The 19,503-nt window shown below is 31.5% G+C and overlaps 2 protein-coding genes across 2 annotated transcripts in view; both read right to left on the bottom strand.

Annotated features, from left to right (window-relative positions):
- Positions 1–12,096, bottom strand: part of LOC111629878 (zinc finger CCCH domain-containing protein 13-like) — a 79,209-nt gene extending 67,113 nt beyond the window's left edge. Inside the window, exons 1-2 of the mRNA XM_023373801.1 lie at positions 11,917–12,096; positions 3,669–3,794 (exon numbers count right to left, since the gene is read on the bottom strand). Of these exons, the coding sequence (XP_023229569.1) occupies positions 3,669–3,794 (126 nt within the window). The 5' untranslated portion in view covers positions 11,917–12,096. The remainder of the gene's footprint in view (positions 1–3,668; positions 3,795–11,916) is intronic.
- Positions 10,661–13,394, bottom strand: LOC111629883. Its single transcript, XM_023373809.1, has 2 exons — positions 12,947–13,394; positions 10,661–10,755 (listed from the first exon to the last, which is right to left on the bottom strand). The coding sequence occupies exons 1-2, from the start codon at positions 13,392–13,394 to the stop codon at positions 10,661–10,663; spliced, it is 543 nt and encodes a 180-aa protein (XP_023229577.1).
- Positions 13,395–19,503: the final 6,109 nt, after the last annotated feature.

The following is a 19,503-nucleotide window of genomic DNA, read 5'->3' on the forward strand; positions in this document are numbered from 1 at the left end:
ATGCACATTTTCTTTATTTCTAGATGTGTAAACAAAGATCATCCACTGATTTCCAGCCATTTTTGAACCTCACAAACACTCAAACTCCAACAAATATGTAATTGTCTGGTTTCCACATGCTGTTCACATCATCTCTAGCATTTCCGTAGCCAATTTCTCCAACTACTGGTAGAATTTGATGTTAATTTGCTACTCATAATAATCCATCTCCACAATCCAATGAAACAACCTGAAGTAGATTCCACTGTTTGACTACTACTTCTAAAAGTCATGACTGTGGATCAATTCTGGTTGCATATAGCCCAAAAGCCACTATAGACCTTTGTCCCATACACATTGCAATGTAATTGATATTAATGATGAAATCAATTAATCTAGAAACTAAATGTAGGGGGTCTGCAATAAAATGTACTGAAATGTAATAAATATAATTTAAAAATAGAAATTTCAATAAACACATCTATCAAAGAACCTTAATTGAATTGCATTGAGAGTGAATTTGAAATAAAATTCAAATTCACCGGAATTCAATTAAGGGTCTTTGACAGATGTGTTTATTGATGAATTATTCCAGTCTCCCAACTGGTGTTAGAACTGCAGAAATGTGAAGTCCTAAGAATAAAAAATATAGCTGACATTCAGGAACCTTATTTTTCACAATAAACAAATTATACTGTCAGATTTTAATCAGACCATATGTCTATTATTAAATTCAATACATGATATTGGCTTAATTGCTCAACTTTACTCCAAATCACATATCATCTTTATAACTTATTAATCATATTATAGCCCAACTAAATTCTATCAGTATTGTACTCAGGGTTTCTTTTAGGAATGGAGTCAGGAGTATAATTTCCCCAGAGATTGAAAAATACTCCCCCCTAAACCTCATATAAACAGTTTTTAAAAACATGTAAATGATTATTTCTATGTATATACACATATTTATACATAGAAACAACATATATATATATATAAATTATTATTATACTCTCTCAGATCAGAAAAATATTTTCTGAATGAAACACTGATTGTACTATAAGTCAGGCCTGGTTTATATATACTTACTTTCACATTTTTTGAAGATGCTTTAGTAAAGTTTGGGCAAAAGGAAAGCTGTTTGATGAACACATAATTCCAAGTTAAATAGTTCATAATGGTAAGTTAAGGCAGGAGCATTATTGCAAAATGCCGCACTTGCCTTCAAAATCAATTTTAAGACAGATAAACTTGAACTTAACAGTATTACAATACACTTATGACTCAATACAATAGACAACCTATGGATCCAAATTCATCATCCAGTCTCTTCAGATTCTGCTGCTTTTATTTCATCTTATTCTAGGATACTGAGTTAAACTGGCAGTTAATGCATAGTTCAAAATCAAATGTCTCAATTTGCGATATTTTGTCAACTGAGTCTACACTTTGCACCTGACACTGCATCTTAACTATTGGATGTCTTAATATGGAAAAAAAACGTAGAACAAAATTAATGGTAGGAGGATTTCTGACTAATATGAACAGTAAGTTAATAAACAATGGCAACTATGTGACAAAGGTTGTTCAAACTCATGGCAAAAAGGATTTCTCCTTACAATATCTCCTGTCATATACAATACAGTTGAACTGTTGGACTCCAATGACCACATTTTATCAAATTACACTGGTGATAAATCTTAAATATCAATTTTAAAAAATACTGAAGTTTTAGTCAATACATTTAAATAAATTTATATGAATAAAATGCATAAAAATAATATATACAAACTTTCATATTACAAATTTCTCTGTGGAATATTTAAAAAATATCTGTATTTAATAAAACTTTTAAAGACTAAATATTACTTTTTGGTATTGATAGATGTCAAAACTGGTTAAACACATTCATTTCTAAGACTATCACTGGTCAGATAGCCCTTACAATAATATCTTATATTGAATACCTAACATCATCATCAGTTAGAGTTAAATACATGTTGTCAGAATTAATCTATTCCTGAAAGATGTCTTTTACTTATTTTTTCATTTGGGCTTCTTCAAAATTACCAAATAATTTGTATTTCTTTACGTTTTATAAATAAACTAAGCAGGACTATTTTCTGACAAAATTATGCAAACTTTAAAAAAGTTCTGTTACTTTTTCTGAAACTTTTCTGGCAACCTGGTTAATTAAACTCTAATTATTGTGCAAGTGTGTATTGTGTAGGTAAAGTTAGTTTAGTATGCAACATTCATTATGTTTAAGTGTAAATGCTTGAATATTAAATAAAAACTGCAAATCATTAAATTAAAAACATATAAATGATAATGAAAAAAACAATAAATACAAAAACAAGATTGGAACATCTGTGTTAGAGGATTAAAGTTTCAAATAGTGATCTTTTTTGATGTATTCAAAATTATATGAAATGGCCTCCAACAGCCAGATAATATTCTCAAAGGAAATGTTTAATTATTTAAATCAGAATATTACATTAATATAAAAATAAAATAATTCTTCGTAAAAAATTATAGGCAAACATCATGAACTATTTTTGAACATAAATACATTTATTTCAATATAAATACTAGATCTTCTGTTTGAATTTTTGTGTAAAGCTTTAACTTATTGTTATTATGAGTACAGTTGACCACCCCTATAACACAATAGATACGTTCCACTTTACAAGAATTTCGCGTTGTAGGAATCCTTAAATACACGAGCTAATCACAGCCCAGCACGTGTGCAGGTTACGGACTACGGCTGTTTGAAAGGTTTTCTTAAATAAAATTAATCGATTCTACACTAATTTGACTCAACATTTCCAAAACACGTATAATTTTTTGGGAATAATCTGTATAAACTATGCTATAAACAAAAAATTGTAGGATTACTTATCGAGTGTGCACCATTCGACGATGCCATTGCTTAAGCTTGTTTTCGTCGCGGAGCAGTGCACCAAATGGCAGGCGCATTTTCTGATAAGTTATTTTTCTGCGAAAAATTCACTGAACTTTGGAGACATCATTAGTAGAAATAATTTTTATGGCCGTTGAATAAGAAATGTTTTTTTCACAAGAAATGTATAAAATTATAGTACTGTATTAAATTTACAGTACCTAATTTATATACTGTACAGACGATAGTAAACTCGACTTACCCGCCCAAACTCTCCGTAGCGTGTAAGTAGTTCAGTTGCTCATCCACTATTGGTCCAGATTCGACCAATCCTGTCGCAACACAAGTCGGTGATGATGTTTTATTGCATTTTACAAGTCTCTTTTAGCGTCTTTATACAAATATGGTCACAATTTTTCACTGCGATATACGAATCCGCATTATATGAACCAGTGTTATAGGGGGGTCAACTGTACAAAGATATTGTTGTGGCATATAAATATCATTACAGTATACTATGTTTACTACCAGGACATTCTGCATTTAGCAAATGACAACTTTATATAATAAATTTTCTGTGCTTCCTGGAGTGATCTGTTATATGGAAGTTTGATTGTACATGTGAAGAAAAAAAATGTTTAAATCATAAATAAAAATTTATAATAATAATGTGAAATAAAAATTATTTAATTTAAATAAACTTAAGAAAAATTCTGCTGCAAAAATTAGAATAATATGTTTCATTTAATGACACAATGCTTTAAAAAATACTAAGACAACTCACTTCTTGAGATTGTGAACTGACATTAATTGTACCAGGTCCTAGTCTTTCAAAGACACTTTGTCTTCTAGGTGCTTCAGCATTATCATTATTTTCAACTGTTACCTTTCGCTTTACTTTGGTAGACATCTATAATATAAATAAAACTATTTAAATTAATCAAATTTAATTGTATAAAAATAAACTTTAAAAGTTAAGACTTTATTGAATAATTATCTTTTTTAAATTAATTTCCAAGCTTTTATAATATAAGATTTGAAAGAAATAAAAATATAGAAACTAATTTTAAATTATCTGTAATAATAATTTATTTAAAATATTTTAAAGTGTTTATAAATAAAGAATAAAATAGAATTTTTTTTTTTATTTTCTCTTCAGACAAATCAGTTCTAACTTTGGTTAAAGTATATATGACTTGAAATTTTATAATAGTTTTCTATATTGTTTTTAATCCTTTCAAATACAAATATACAGTCGACCCCCGTATAAGATCATTGATTATTCCGTTTTATATGAATTCCATGTTGTACAAGTCACTTAGATTTTACAAATACGTGTACCGGGCTGTGAATGGCTCACGTATTTGTAAAATTTAAGTGACTTGTACAACATGGAATTCATATAAAACGGAATAATCAATGATCTTATACGGGGGTCGACTGTATTGCATCTTTAAATATTGTTTTTAATCAAATTTATCAAACAAGTAATTATTTATTGTGACATTGTCACAATGCTGGGCTGTAAATTTTAATCATATTGTTAAGTTATTTAATTTAAAATATATGCTCTCCACCTCAAATTAGTAGTAGTGTCTTGCTCCTGTACATCATACTTTGACAATAGAGTCATGCCAGTCATCTATTAACTGCTTTCAGGGAAAAATTTTGAATTGAAATAATATCCCTTTCAGTTTGCATTAGATGTTCATATATAATTAATCAGAGCCTCCAGCCCTTAAGGTTTCCACATCTGGTCTCAGATTTCATCTAACTAACTCCATTCTCGAGATGACAGTGGGAATTTATAGGTCTACAATTTCATATAGCAGAGGATATATGTACAATACTGTACTATATAACCAAATTTACTATGTAAATCATGTACTGATGTATGTAAATCTCTTGATTTACATAGTAAATTGGTTCCATGTAAATCTGAAATCTCGGTAAATCAAGACTAACATTGACATGACATGGAAATGGAGAGTTAGGTTTCAAGGTGACTATTATAAAATGAAATTTCATTCTATATCTTCTTTGCTTGTTGATAAAGAAACAATTTTCCTCTTCTGCTTTAGATGAAAATTTTACATCAATTTAATTAGTAAACTTTTTTGATTCCAGATTATTCTAATTTGTTCACTACAGGTTTTGACAATCTTATCTCAATAAAATCTGTTATAAAAGCTTAATTTTTATTTCTATTTAAGTTTTTATAAATTTTCTTATGTAGAGATGTGTTTAATGAATATGTTGTGAAGTTGAAATGAAGTATAAAATAGAGAATCTCATCTCTTTGAATGTATAAGTTGAATAATTATTGTAAAACAATTACAATGTCATAACAACACAGGCTAAAACACTAAGTTTATTAATAAAAAAAAACTTACTTTTAAAATAAAATACTGAATACTAAAACATTTTAAAACACTATGTTAAAATGAAACTACCATGTAAAATAAAATTTTCTTGCATTTTTCCAACCTTGCTAAACCAAACTTATGCAATTTGAATACCATACAAGTCATTAAATTAAACGTTAGACATATTTATGTATTTCAATACAATATGTATAAATCAACTGATATTTGTATGTTAAATGATCAATAAGAATCCTTAATAAACTAAACACAGTTTCTAACTTTTAAATTTCTTAATTAACATTGCATTTTTTTTTATTAGGAAGTTATTAATGTTACAAATCAAAAAATGGCAAATGCAGTCTGGCAATTAACACAAACTGACTAATATCACTTTGCATGCCAATAAAATTTACTAAGAATAATTGACAGATTTCCATATCTAACTTTCATCTTAATTACTATAAGTATTTATTTTTTTCCATACAATTAATATCATGCTGCTAGTATGAGACTATATTTAAACTTCATTTCAGTCAAAATAAAAAAAAATATGTTATGATTGCTTTGTTATGTTTTTTTACTAGGTTATTTTTTAAATCAGTTTTTTAGTTTTTTGATTTTATTGAAAACTTCTATTATTTTGGGGCAGTTATCTCTTGACTATTGGCATTATTTATATATATGTACAAAATCATAAAGTCAGCCTTAGCATTGGTTGAATTCAATAACAGTCAACAGCTACAAGAAAAAACTTAGCACTATGCCATCAATTCTCACATTTTGCTGTTTTGTTTTTAGTTTTCAATTAGTCTCTACTACTCAACTTAACAGATTCAATCTTTAGCTGATAGAGCACTAACATTTGCAAATAATGCCACAGTTTGCAAACAGGCACACAGAATCTTGTGAGTGATCTGTGTGAGTACCACTGATTACTGCAGCTATTCAATATTAACCAATTGCCAAAGTTCATAATTGTTGTAAGGAGTCAAATTCAACGTGTTCTATTTTGTTTGTGGATTACTTTTAGTTTGTTATTCTATTTATTTTGGGGTGTTTTATTAAGGATAGACTACCACTCCTCACTCAGGCAAATTCAAAAATAACTCACCTTATTACAATGACTGCTGGCAGCAACTTATGACATCATCAAACCCAGAAATGACATCTCGGGTGGAGACTCTGTGGAAGTTAATAGAATGAGCTCCCACCCCAAATTATCATTGGAAATGCAATAAAAAAATTATAAAACTACTTGTAAGGGAGATGACATTAATTAACAAGACCAATTACTAGAATGAATAAAGTATTAAAAAGTATGTATGTAAATAGGGTCGAGTGGGCATATGCTTGTAATGTCATCCCCAACTGCACTTTAAGGAAGAGACAAATCGAACAAGATGGTGCTAAGGATTGAGTGAGATTGACGAAAGGCTTTCCAGTTCCAGTGACGACAGAGTTTCTTGATGACGGTTAGACAAATTAGTATTCATTGTGCTTTTTTGATATTTTTTTCATATTTTGCTTATCAGTTTTGTGGAGATAGTTCTAAGATAGTTGTAGCTTAATTTGCAAGTCCCCAAATGTGGGAAAGTTTTGTACATATTTGTTTTGGTTTTTTCATAAATTATCTTTATTTGCAAGTTATTACCTAACATTATTTCTTGGTTGTACATATTCAGGTTTTTACTAATAAATAGATTCTTTTGCATTATGTACAGTAATTATTTTGAGTTTTGACATTAATAACAATTTGCATTTATTTTACTGTCGTGCAAAATCCAGGCCTGGCATTTTTGAATCCTTCGCTTATGTAATGCACTGTTAGAACATTATCTGGACTTTTGATTTGATAGATAAGATGTTACAGTGTATCAATCAGGGCCGGATCATCGCATAGACAAATGAGACAAATGTCTAGGGCCCGGTTTTTAGGAGGGCCGGTCAAACTGTCTGTTTTGAAAAGATTTGTAAATAAGATAGTTTACTTTTCTGTTGGACAACTGTATATAATAAACAAATAAACAAAAACATATTGCTTTTTATACGGTTATTGTGAATTCTAAAATCTAAAGAAAATGTACGTGGGTTGTTCAAAAAGTGCCCAAACTTTTTAAATAACGCGCCTCCAGTTGGTTATTTTTTAATTCGCTTGGAGGCGTTGTGTCTGCGGAAACCTCCCGAGTAACCTCCTTCAACCCGTTTGTTGATATCTTGTTTTGGTGATTAGTTACGGCCGTTTATGTGAAGTGGTGTTTTTGGGATTCGGCGAAAAATCGGAAATCAGCTTTTTGAAAGAACAGCGTTGTTCTGTGAAATTCTGTGTGAAACTCGGAAAATCCTTCACGGAAACTTCCCACGGGTGGGTGAAACAGCTCCCGCCCCAAAATGCTCGACAAGTTCGCTCAAATGTTAAGGTGATGTTGACTGTTTTTTTTCGATGCAAAGAGGTTGTGCATCACGAATACCTACCTACAGGCCAGACAGTCAACACAGAGTACTACTGGTGTTATGAATCGCCTAAGAAACAAAATCAGGCGAAAACGGCCCGAACTTTGGAGGAGCGGCGAGTGGTTCTTTCACCGCGACAACGCGCCGGATCATTTGTCCCTCAGAACACATGAGTTTTTGGCCAAAAACAAGACCGCTGTTCTTCCCCACCCACCCTACTCACCTGACCTGGTCCCGTGCGACTTTTTCCTGTTTTCCAACAAACTAGAAAACGCGCTCAAAGGAAAAACATTTGCCACCATTCCAGAGATAGAAAAAAAAAGACGGAGGAGCTTATGAGCTTTCTGGAAAAAGCGTTCCAGGACTGTTTCAAAAAGTGGAAGTGTATATGCTGCGGAGGAGACTACTTTGAAGGGGACACTGACAAAAAAATTGTATGTGAAGTATTTTTTTTATAATAAATAAAATTCGGGAACTTTTTGAACAACCCTCGTATTCTTATGTTTCTTCTTATTGAAAGTAAAACTCCCAATAATTTAGAATATTCTTTATAGCGATAAGAATAATATTAACTATATGTATTCTTAAATCCTGTGAAATATTGTTAAATAATTTTGCTTTTATTTTTTATAAAGCAGCTGCAGTGTCCATATGCAATTTAATAGAAATAATAGTAACAAGATTTATTAATTGAAAGAGCCAGGAAAGGACCCGGAAGAAGAAAATGTCTAGGGCCCCAAAGTGGGTTAATCCGGCCCTGGTATCAATACAAACATTTCTTTCTAGTAATTGGTAATTGCCCAATTATATCACAACTGTTTGTTAAAGCTCCACCGTTTATAAAGTTTCACATTTCTGTTTGCTATTGGTAGCTGTGGTCAATGCTCACAATGCCACATCATGACAACAGATGATCAAATCCAATTAGATTGCCTAATGTTGAGGTATAATGAATGCCTCAACATTAGGCAATATGCTGTGCAGTGAAGCAATTGCACATCAACATCACACAGGTGTAGTTTTAGCATGTATTCTGGTACAATCTTTTCAATGTACAGAACAGCAGAATTGAAAGGTTTTGTCACAAGTTAAATTTGTATTTTCTCTTTCCTTTCAGGTTAAAAACAAGAGTAAGCGCATATTATGGCACCACATGCTGAGATACATCACTCCTAGTATCATCATTGTTTCTGACAGTGCAGACCAATATCATATCACAGTTGTACAACTTTAGGCTTCATGGACAATAACATTGTAAACTGCAGCTAGCAGAATGGTGGAAATGTGTTAACTGAAGAATGAATTATCGAAACTCAATTTGTTTTCATGCAGATTTGTCAACATTTATGATTCCAAGACCCATACTCAGAACACTGAGAACAAAAATCACTGGTTGAAGAAATCTACCAAAGCTCTCTGCACAAGAGTCTGCAGGGTTACATCTGTACTTACACCTAAAGGACACAGTTCCTATTGAAAGTGCCAATGCCACTGGCACAATTCTAGCATTTTTTTTAGAAATACAGTGGAACCCCGGTTAACAAACTTAATCCGTTCCGCGACTCCGTTCGTTAACTGAATTGTTCGTTAACTGAAGCAATTTTTCCCATAGAAATTAATGCAAATGCAATTAATCTGTTCTAGTCTCCGAAATTTTTGTGATATTATTTGTAATATACAGTAATTTTCTTTGATGAAAATGTAGAAAAACGTAGTATCTATCATTACAGCAACAAACATGTAAACTTTGTTTAATAAAATAGCACTGTACATACTTTCGTTTGTTGTAGTTGGTGGCAGAAAAGTGGAGATATACGAACCTTAATGCTTAGAGTGGGAATCCCCTCCAAAAAAATAACAGGTAGCACTTCATTGGAAGATTCTTCGAGTCGAAGTCTCTTTCAGTAAAAAAAAAAAACCACCAGTGGCTAAGTGGTCTTCATACCTTGAACACGGGTTCGTGGGTTCACACCTCACTCAGACGGGCTGGCCACATGGAGTTTTCCGGGCTTTCTCCACGTCTGTAACGCCTAAATAGGGGCCAGTTTCCATTAAAAACACCTCCCAGAAGGCATTCCCCCTAGGCAGATCGCCCAAGTGTTGCATTGCCATAACTTAAAAAACAAACAAACTCTTTCCGTAAGAAACAAGAAATTGATCTAAAGTTGATTGTCTTACTCTTTTAATCAAAATCTTTCTCAAATGCGATAGCGCATTGTCGTTTATATTGCATTGTTGTTTTCTATTGCCACACTGACTTTTTTCTTTCTTGGATGCCATATTGATTAAATATATAAATCACAAAACTGAAAAAAGAAGTATAGCACAAACACTCGGAAAAGCAATGCTTAACTCGCACATGCCTAACACCAACTAAAATTTGACACAAAATACCATTACATTCGTTATCCGAGACAAAATTTTTGCAAAATAAAAGTTCATTAACCGATTTGGTCGTTAACCAGGACGTTCGTTAACCGAGGTTCCACTGTACTGCAGCCATCTATCCAGGCCCCTTGCAAGTGCCTCCAACTCCTCTTAACCATTGTGCCAACTGACAAGGTGAGCCCTACTTTAATGTCCTCATGAACAAGGGTAATGACAAAGAATCATAAGAACAAATGACTACCCAATGAATGTAATTTGTGTGTAGGCCAATGGATATATGCAGATGTAAAGCAGGAATACATAATCTATTTCATACAACATTAGGCATTTTAAACACAATCTCCAGGACCTAGTCAAGGCAAAGTCTAACCCATTTTCTACCAAATATGAAAAAGAAACAAAGTAGCCAGTCTGAGATATGAAAAATGTAGAGGAAGACATTGTTGAAAATGAGTGTATAGTATTTCTTTGCCTTTTACATTGACAGTAGAATGATCAAAGGCATGGTAGAACTAGCTTAGAAACACGAGATTGGCAAATGTTATTTAGTTGGAAATGGTCAAATTCAAGGTCAATAAGACAAGGCTTTTAATTCAAGGTCAATAAGACAAGAATTTCTTAATTCTTTACTGACAAATACCATAGCTGAATGAATGATCAAGCTAACTGTTAAGCATGCAATAGTGTGCAGTAAAATGCCAATTACACTCCAAAAACACATGTTGCAGTAGTTTTTATTGTGTCTTAAGATCATTTTAATAACTTCTACAGTTCACACAGTGAAAGAGTAAACATGAATCAGCCCCAACTGAAAGGGTCTATGACAAATGAAAGAGATGGAGGGATGGGAGAAGACCTGATTAATGTGTGAGTAATGTTAAAAGAGTAAGTAATAAAATTTGTAAAAAAAAGTAAAACAATAAAATTATTTATGATAAAGATAGCATAAAAATGTTTTTTTAAAAAAGAAAAAGAAAAAAACTAGCTGAAAGACCCATGTTTCAATTCCCAGGGCTCACCAGTGGTCAAGCAGTTCTATTCCCTAAACACTGGGAGTTCAGTTGTGGGTTTGCACCTGGCCAGAACGGGCCAGCCATGTGAAGTTTACCGAGTTTTCTCCATGTTCATAATGCCCAAACAGGGGCCAGTTATCCTTTAAAAGACCTCCGTGGAAGGCGTTCTCTCTCTAGGCAGATCGCCCAAATGTTGCATTGCCATAACTTAATAAACAAACAAACAATTTAAATCCCATAGGGTAGCCATGTCTCCTTTCATCTGACATTTCATTCCATCATTCCAACTCAGGCTGACTCATGTTTGATTAAAATAAAATGAAAAACAATTGATTTTTTGCATAATTTTTGAAATAGTTTGGATTTTTTTCTCTTTAAATTTTACCCCAATTTTAGGGTGTTCAATACTGCCAGACAGATTTTAGGGGGAGGGACTGTATCTCATAAAAGCACATGATTGAATCCACAATTCCTTTTGATTTGTTATTTGTTTGAATAAGCCTACAACTTCATCATAACACCAAAGATGCCTAGCTGAAATAAACTGTACCAAATTATTGTTAACTAATTAAATAAAAAGGCAAGTTGACTGAACAAATTAAATAATGTTTTATAAACATCAGACTGGCACATACCTTAAATCAATATAATTTAAAGTTCTAAGTATTAATATAACTATTTAATTCAACAATATTTCTTATATAATACATACATAAAAGCATAAAAGCCAAGCCATAAGAAAAACAAAAACAAATTCACAAATACATAAGTATGATAATTTTTTGTTTTGTTTTTCTTCAATAAATATGCTTACCTCAGAATTTAAATCGATAGAACACGAATTAATATCAGCAAAATAAATCCCGTTTATAACTTTACAGTTGAAATAACTTCTAATTTAAAATCAAAATATAATTTAACATTGCCATTTGTTTACTAGACTCCATGTTTTTCCGGGAAAATATAACACATTCTTTCGAATTTAAATTTCCGATTCCATATAGCCAAAAACTAGCCAAATGGCGATTCTAAAATCGGTGTATAATTCAAAATGTATATAAAATTAATACTTACAAATAAATATTAATGCAATAAATAAACTTAATATATTTTATTTTCTACTTTTAGACTTAATTACAAATTATTTTTTAATGTATTTAGAATATTTCGCGTATAAAAATTTATAATTCATTTTAAATTTATTTAAATTAAATTAATTGCAATTAATTATTCGAATTAATTTAATTTCTTCGATATTAATTAATAATTCAAAAGTGTAGAAAAAAATGGCTTTACTAGAGTCGGTAGATTAAATGGTCTTTCGACTACCTATCTCCGCTCGTTGCTAAAATCAACTAGAGACAAATGTTACTACCAGGGGCATTGCAATCGCTTCAAGAGCACTAGATCGAATCGCTGTGAGGTCGAATGTTTTCTTTTTATTGAAAGATATATAACCTTCGAGTTCGACTTCATAATTTTTTATATGCATTTTATTATAAGAATGAAAAAGCTTTTTATTTAAACCCAAAACCAGGTTTATGGATAAATAAATGACACTTAATAAAACATTAAACACCTTCCATCGCTGAGAAATGTTTATTTAATAAAACACTAATCGTTCGCGTGAAAAAATGCAATCGACGGGTAACAAAAAAGTGCAAAAATCTGGAGGTCAAGTAGGACATTGGCGCATCCTATCATCGATGTAACAGAACACCGATTTAATATAATATTCATTATTGAAAAATAAACATCCGTGTTTGAGTTTGTTAATTTTTCGCATACTTTGCTTTCTGCCCAGTACATCAATTGGCAAAGCTTATAGCTTGGATATAACAAACCTCCTCGAGATTTGATGAATGTAAATGTCTTCTCTGGTGCAGCATCCTCAGGTTTTGCTGTTAATATATTTTTGCATTCATCACAACCGAGTGATGGCAGTAGACGATAAATAATATAACCTCCTAAATAATGTAGGATAAACTTAAATGTTTCTGGTGTACAATAATCATGATCTAATAATTCACTATCACTAGGATCTCCATAGTATAGACTTGGATCACAAAGCAAATTTTCTAAATGTTCTTCCAATTGTTCTTGAACTTCTCTGAATGGTTTTTTATGACTATGAAGAAGATTTTTTAAAGTAATAAGCATAGATCCAGGATCAGTTTGAACTGATGCTCGTTTGGGAGGACGAACCAAACTGTACACAGTCATCAGTCTGTACAGGTATAAGAACTGCACTGTTGTGGGATGAGAATTGCTTCCACTTCCTTGTCTTATCATTCCAAAGAAACGCTAATTGAAAAGAAAACATAAGTTAAGAGTTTAATACAAGATTATATAATCATTACACTAAGTCAGTTTTGATTGATAAAAAAAATATCAGACGATTAATCTTAAAGTATTTACAAGGAAAGGTGGGCCACAGAGAGATAGCCCTCAGTGAATCACAGTGGGTCTCACAAACCCAGCTCAATCTTTAGTTAACATTTTTTTAAATATAAAAATACTGAAAAAATTTATATTCTTCCAACTTTTCAGTCCGATCAACATGCGGTTAGAACGTTTTTTTTTTTATTTGACTTTACTTGGACTAGATGTCATATCAAAAGCGCCCAGTCGAAAAATTTACCGGGGAAACTCATTACTTCTATATATTGCGTAATAGCGGGAAATAATTAAACCAAAAGTATTTTAGTTTTGCGGACAATTTTACCTCGAAATGTTTCTATCAAAACACTTATTCGTTTAAATAACCTCAATAAATATGTAAATTAGAGCTAAATTGTAGCTGAAAAACGACGAAAATAGCGATTATCTAACATTTGTTTACAATTTTACCTTGATTTACGTAGAAGGAGCGATTTTCTTATTGTAGAATTTTCCACCAGACAATTCTGAGAAAATGCTTACTCGTTCAAACAGAATCAAACAACTAGAAGTTAGCTAATTAGACCCTAAACGTTATAGAATAATATAAATAAAAGAATGATTGTCGCGTAGCTATCAAATTATATAAAATTAAACATTAAAAACGCAATTTTGTCATCAATACAGCAAGAAAGAAAGAAAGAAAACAAAGCGCAGAATTTAACGGTGAAATTGTAGGTTTTTTTACGCGATAGATAAAATTTAATAAATTTATATTAAAACACAGGGTCCGAGAGACCCACTTGCGACTCAGCAAGGGTAAAAAGTTACATGAGTCACTGAGTCACTGAGGATTAAGATTACATAAAAAAAAACACATAAATATTTATCTCTGGTATTGTCTTTTCGGGATCTCTTCCTAGATGGTTCTTCATTTCTTGCGAGACATCGCGTTGATCGTTTTTGAGGTACAGACTTAATAATGTACAGTACTTAGGACAATTAGGGAAGTTTGATGGATACGCATCCGACGTTAATGCCCAGTGGAATTTCTACTTTCTCTCCATTTATAACATGGGAGTTGGTTTTTAAAATAAATCTACTCGCAAAATGTACGTCACAAACGACTCTGGCTTTACGTAGTTTAATTTAGGAAACTTTTATGTTTTATATTCATTATTTAGGAATTAATATTTCTCTGAGAAAAATTATTTGATGCATTTGCATTAATTAACCTATTTTTGATACCGCCGATGCGATGTAAACAATAAATTAACATGTGTTTTATGTGATTGGAGCGCACGTTTTAATATTTAATATCGTTTAGTATAAATTTAGACTTCAATAAGCAATTAATTATCTTTTGTTATGAATATTTTGTGTTTAATTCAAAGAACTTTTTCATGATTACATTTTTACAGAATACAAAACATTTAAATCATTACCAACGTGAATAACGGTTAAGGAACAGAATATTATAAATAATTTCACAGATAATTTTGTATTATTATATTTTTAAATATTTTTAACATTTTAAAATATAATAATACAATAAAATTTAATAAAATGATTAATAATTTTAAAATTTTATTAATGATATTTTTNGTATATACGTACCGTACGTAACAGAATGCATTAAAATTAATAATATTTGATCAGTGTAACTTAATATCCTAAGAGAAATGTCAACATTAATCAATTCGGTGTTGGTAAACAGTTGGCGCAATTAACATAAGTTATAGGTAGAGAACACAAATCGAATAATCCGTATACCCCGGAGGCATAAGGACGAATTCGTCGAGTTACTTTTCCATTCGTAAATCGTCCGACACAGGAGTACAGCAATTCGCTCCCGATAAAAAGATTAGAAAACGAAGAGAAAGATATAATTCCTCTCCTTTAAATATATTCTGATCCGTAAAAATAGACTTTTTACCACATAATTGGGCACGAAATCCATAACCGATATAAAAATCTTTGGTGAAATATGAAAGCGGGTGTATAGGAAAGCGTAGTAACAGGATTTGGAAGGAGAACCTAGCTCGGTAGGGGGTTGCCTCCGTAGGCGATGGGCGCCTACGTCTAGGAAATTTTACAAAGAAGAAGTATCCGTGCGAAAATTGGAAAAGCGAACGAGAGGTAGACCCGGAATAAATTCGCCTTTTTTCTCTCTCTCTCTCTCCATACAATTTTATGCATTTTCCAGTAACGATCATAAATTAAATATCTGCTTAGACCGAGACACGGGCCAATCCCGAAACTCTCGATCAATTTTTCTCTCTTCCGATAAAAATCAAAATTCTTTGATTGAAGGCGGGCAAAAAGTCCATCGCCTCCTTCCAAATCCGATTATGGGCCAAAGGGCGGCGCCTCTTCCAAAATACAATAACGTTTTCAAAAGCGAATATTTTACAAAATTTAAAAATTCTTTTTGGGAATAGAAGTTGTATTTTTCTCTTTACAGAAGAAAAAAAAAGAAGTTAACCTAATCATTTCGGGGGATATATTTTAAAGGTGTTTCGGTCTAAAATACAAATTAAAACGTTAGAAAAGATGAAACAATTAAACTTTACCCGGCGTAGAAGGAAATGTGCCACGTTATAAGCGAGGTCGCGACCGAAGTTTACTTAAGCGGCGCTCGACGTTCGACGTTCACGTTTTACAGATGAAAACTTCGGCCGCAACCTCGCTAATAAAAATTTAATAATCCGCAGCATCAATTTCCATATAAGTCAATTATATTTGGGCCCGGCCTATGAATTCATAGCTTAGGGCCCGACACAGGCCTTCATATTTTACCGTGTATCGTTATTTAGTATGGAAGAAGGAGTTACATTTTAGGACTATAGAAAGTCCGACAATACTCTTTGGAGAATTACATTAAGAAAGAACTACTTATTAAATATTAAATTAGTCGATAAAAAGCGAAAGAACAACTTAAAATAAATAGATTAAAAGTAATAATCGCTAGAAATGATTTTATCGATTCTTTCAAGACATTTAATTTCGAAACTCGGAAGAATGAACTGTCTTGGTTGAAATTAATTCTTCAGTTTAAATATATTTTTCTTATCTAAACACATATAATTCCATCACGAATATTTCAATTTCTTCTATCTTCTTGGAAGAACAATTTTAAGATAAAATGTTTACTTAGTAAAACTATTATATTAGATATTAAAAAGAAAACGTGTGCACGAATTTTCTTGTGTATCCATTAGTGTAATCCATTTTCAATCATTTCTTCCCCTCCCCCCAAAATTCCGCATCCCTACAACTCTCATAAGCTGTTTACGAAACAGAAAATGGCCCATTTATTTTATATATATATATATATATATATTATTTTACTTATCTTTAAATCGCTGGAAGTATTGTTTTATAAACACCGGATTTTATTTTTATAAACATTTTATTATGTTTTAGTTTATATATATATTGTTTTGTTTTTCTTATTTAATGACAAATAATAAGAGAAAAACTTGACATTTTTGGACTCGGGGGGAGGAATTGAAACGTGAAACAATGCAAAAATGTTTGGGGAGGTTTCTGTATGTTAATGTGTGGGTGACAGTGGTGCGTTATACCTTCGTGACGTATTTAAATTAGGGGTCCAATTTAGTGTTAACTTCAAGCATTTGTTCTTTTTTCCCATAGGATAACCTACCACTGGTGGGGACACGATTTTTTTCTACCCCAATTGAAGCTTAATAACTCCTGTGCTTTTTGTCGAAAATTTCTGAAATTTTGTACGGAGGTTTGTGTATTATGGGGGAATGTTTCTAGAAATTTTCAGAAAAATCGAATTATTGGTTCGGAAGATATGGCCCCTCCTCCTTAATATCTCCAGTACTAATATAAAGACTTATAAAGGTAACTCGAGTCCAGAAAGTCTAGCGACAACATTGCCATATTTTTTCCTACATTTTTAACCTATAAAAACTCATATATTTGTAAATTAATATAATAAAAAAAGAAAATAAGTTTATACAACAAATAGGCCTAATATTAGGAAGAGAAATTGAGAGTAAAGGAAATTCTTTTCTACTCGAATAAACTAAAATGTTTCATTTTATGAGGAAAATATATATATATATAAAAGTATTTTAGAATTCAGTAATAAAGTTTTATTGTAGAAAAGAAAATATTAAGTTAAAATTAAACGTGTAGTGTGTACTTTTCTAGAATTGTATAAGCATAATTGATTGCTTTAACCTAAGTTTAATTGCTTAATTTAATATTAATAATCGTAGTAAATCTCATTTATCGAGGAATTTAACAGAATAATATGACCAGAATCTTTCCGTTTGAATATAAAATGGCGGCTAGAGCCATTGAAACAATTATCATACACATGGCCGACTTTAAAGTCAATTTCTTCAATTTAAAATTGATTTTACGAAGGAGGAACGAAGCATTTACAAGGCACCATGCAATTAAATTTTTACTGGTTCGGCTGGAAAATTCAACAGCGAATCTAAAGTGAAATTTAGCTAGAAAATGGCTTTCGTGCCCGTTACCATTTATGCTGAAAGGTGATATTACCACCGTTGTATGTACGCTCGATTGATGCAGATCCACGAGAGACGTGAAATTATAGAAAAGGAACTAGGATAAGAGCTATTTCTATTCATATTTTTCTTCTGAAATGTATTCCAGAAAGTTCTGACACGTAGATGGCTACATTTAATAGGACCATAGAAGCAGATGGAGGCATAAGTGAATTTTACCTACTTGAATCGAAGATTTAAAACATGTCTTTGTCAGTTATACTTCTATAAAGGAAATTGCACGTAGTACTAGATGAAAACTACTATTTTTACGACTTTTTCCGCCTTGGTAATTCGTCAGAATAGAATTGAAACGAACAAATTCCATCTCCATTGAAAATGGAGTCGCTAAATATCTACCCCACCACGAAAAAAAAAACAATCGCGAACTTAAGAAAAGCAACAATATTATCCCTCACTCTAGGGAATTAGAGGGAAATTACGTTATCAGAGACTATGAAATTTATAGAAAAGGCATTATTTTTTTACAATTTTTACTCGAACTAGCAGCGTGTGCCCTGCATTTGTTGGTTTTTTTGAGATGGTGATAGATTGATGAGATTGTAATGATAACAAAAATGTGTCTTAGTAACTAAAAAGTACATTTATTAAGCCCAGTTTACAATAATAAAATTGCAAAACACTCAAAAAAAAAAATAAAAAATTGCTCGGAATTAAGTTAAGAGGGTGGACTTTACCGATGATTTGGAAGACCCTATAGTATTTTCGAAGAATATACCTGCCAAATTTGTTACAGAACCACTTACCTAACACGTACAAATACGTATTTTGTCTTTTATATATACAGTAAAACCTGTATAAACCGGTTTGTTTCCATCAGATTTCCGTTTTTTTTTTTTTGGACAGGTTTCACTTTATATAAAATAATCTTAATCAACCTTGGAGGAAAACGATTTCGGAGTTATTCAAATTACAAATCATTCGGAGACAAATTAAATGCAGAATCTCGATAAATAAATAAATATTTTTTTCTTTTTTATTGTTCTATATTTTTCCAGTTGACAATGAATTCTTTCACAAAGCTTGATTGGCAATCGCAGCAGGAACACTTTATCTCCTGCTCGGCCAGCTTTTCCTTCAATCTTTAACTAAGCTTTAAATTCCGTAATAAAGGTGTGACGTCATTTCTCATCAGGAGAATCTATTATGCTCCCTTCCGCCGAATCAATTTTAATCCACAAGAACAAAACACATACCGGCATGAATTTTTATACGAAATATAAACCTAAAAAATATATACTGTATATATATATATATATATATTTATTTATATACGTGATTATATATTAAGTTTATAAATGATTACAGTAAAACCTGTATAAAATTTAATATTCCTTCGAAATTTATTTAGTTTACCGACAAAAGTTAACGTTACTTAATATCTTACTGCTTTCCCATTTAATCTTGGAACACATAATTAAAGGATGGAAAGTAAATGGAATACCAAATGT

The sequence above is a fragment of the Centruroides sculpturatus genome, unplaced genomic scaffold (assembly GCF_000671375.1).
Source record: "Centruroides sculpturatus isolate CEXI.00-Female unplaced genomic scaffold, Cexi_2.0 scaffold642, whole genome shotgun sequence".
Lineage (NCBI taxonomy): Eukaryota > Metazoa > Arthropoda > Arachnida > Scorpiones > Buthidae > Centruroides > Centruroides sculpturatus.

Coding starts and splice junctions, on each gene's coding strand:
- LOC111629883 (XM_023373809.1), bottom strand. CDS start 13,394: ATGATAAGACAAGGAAGTGGAAGCAATTCTCATCCCACAACAGTGCAG. Junction 10,756..12,946: donor ATTCATCAAATCTCGAGGAG/GTTTGTTATATC, acceptor CATGCTTAACAG/TTAGCTTGATCATTCATTCA.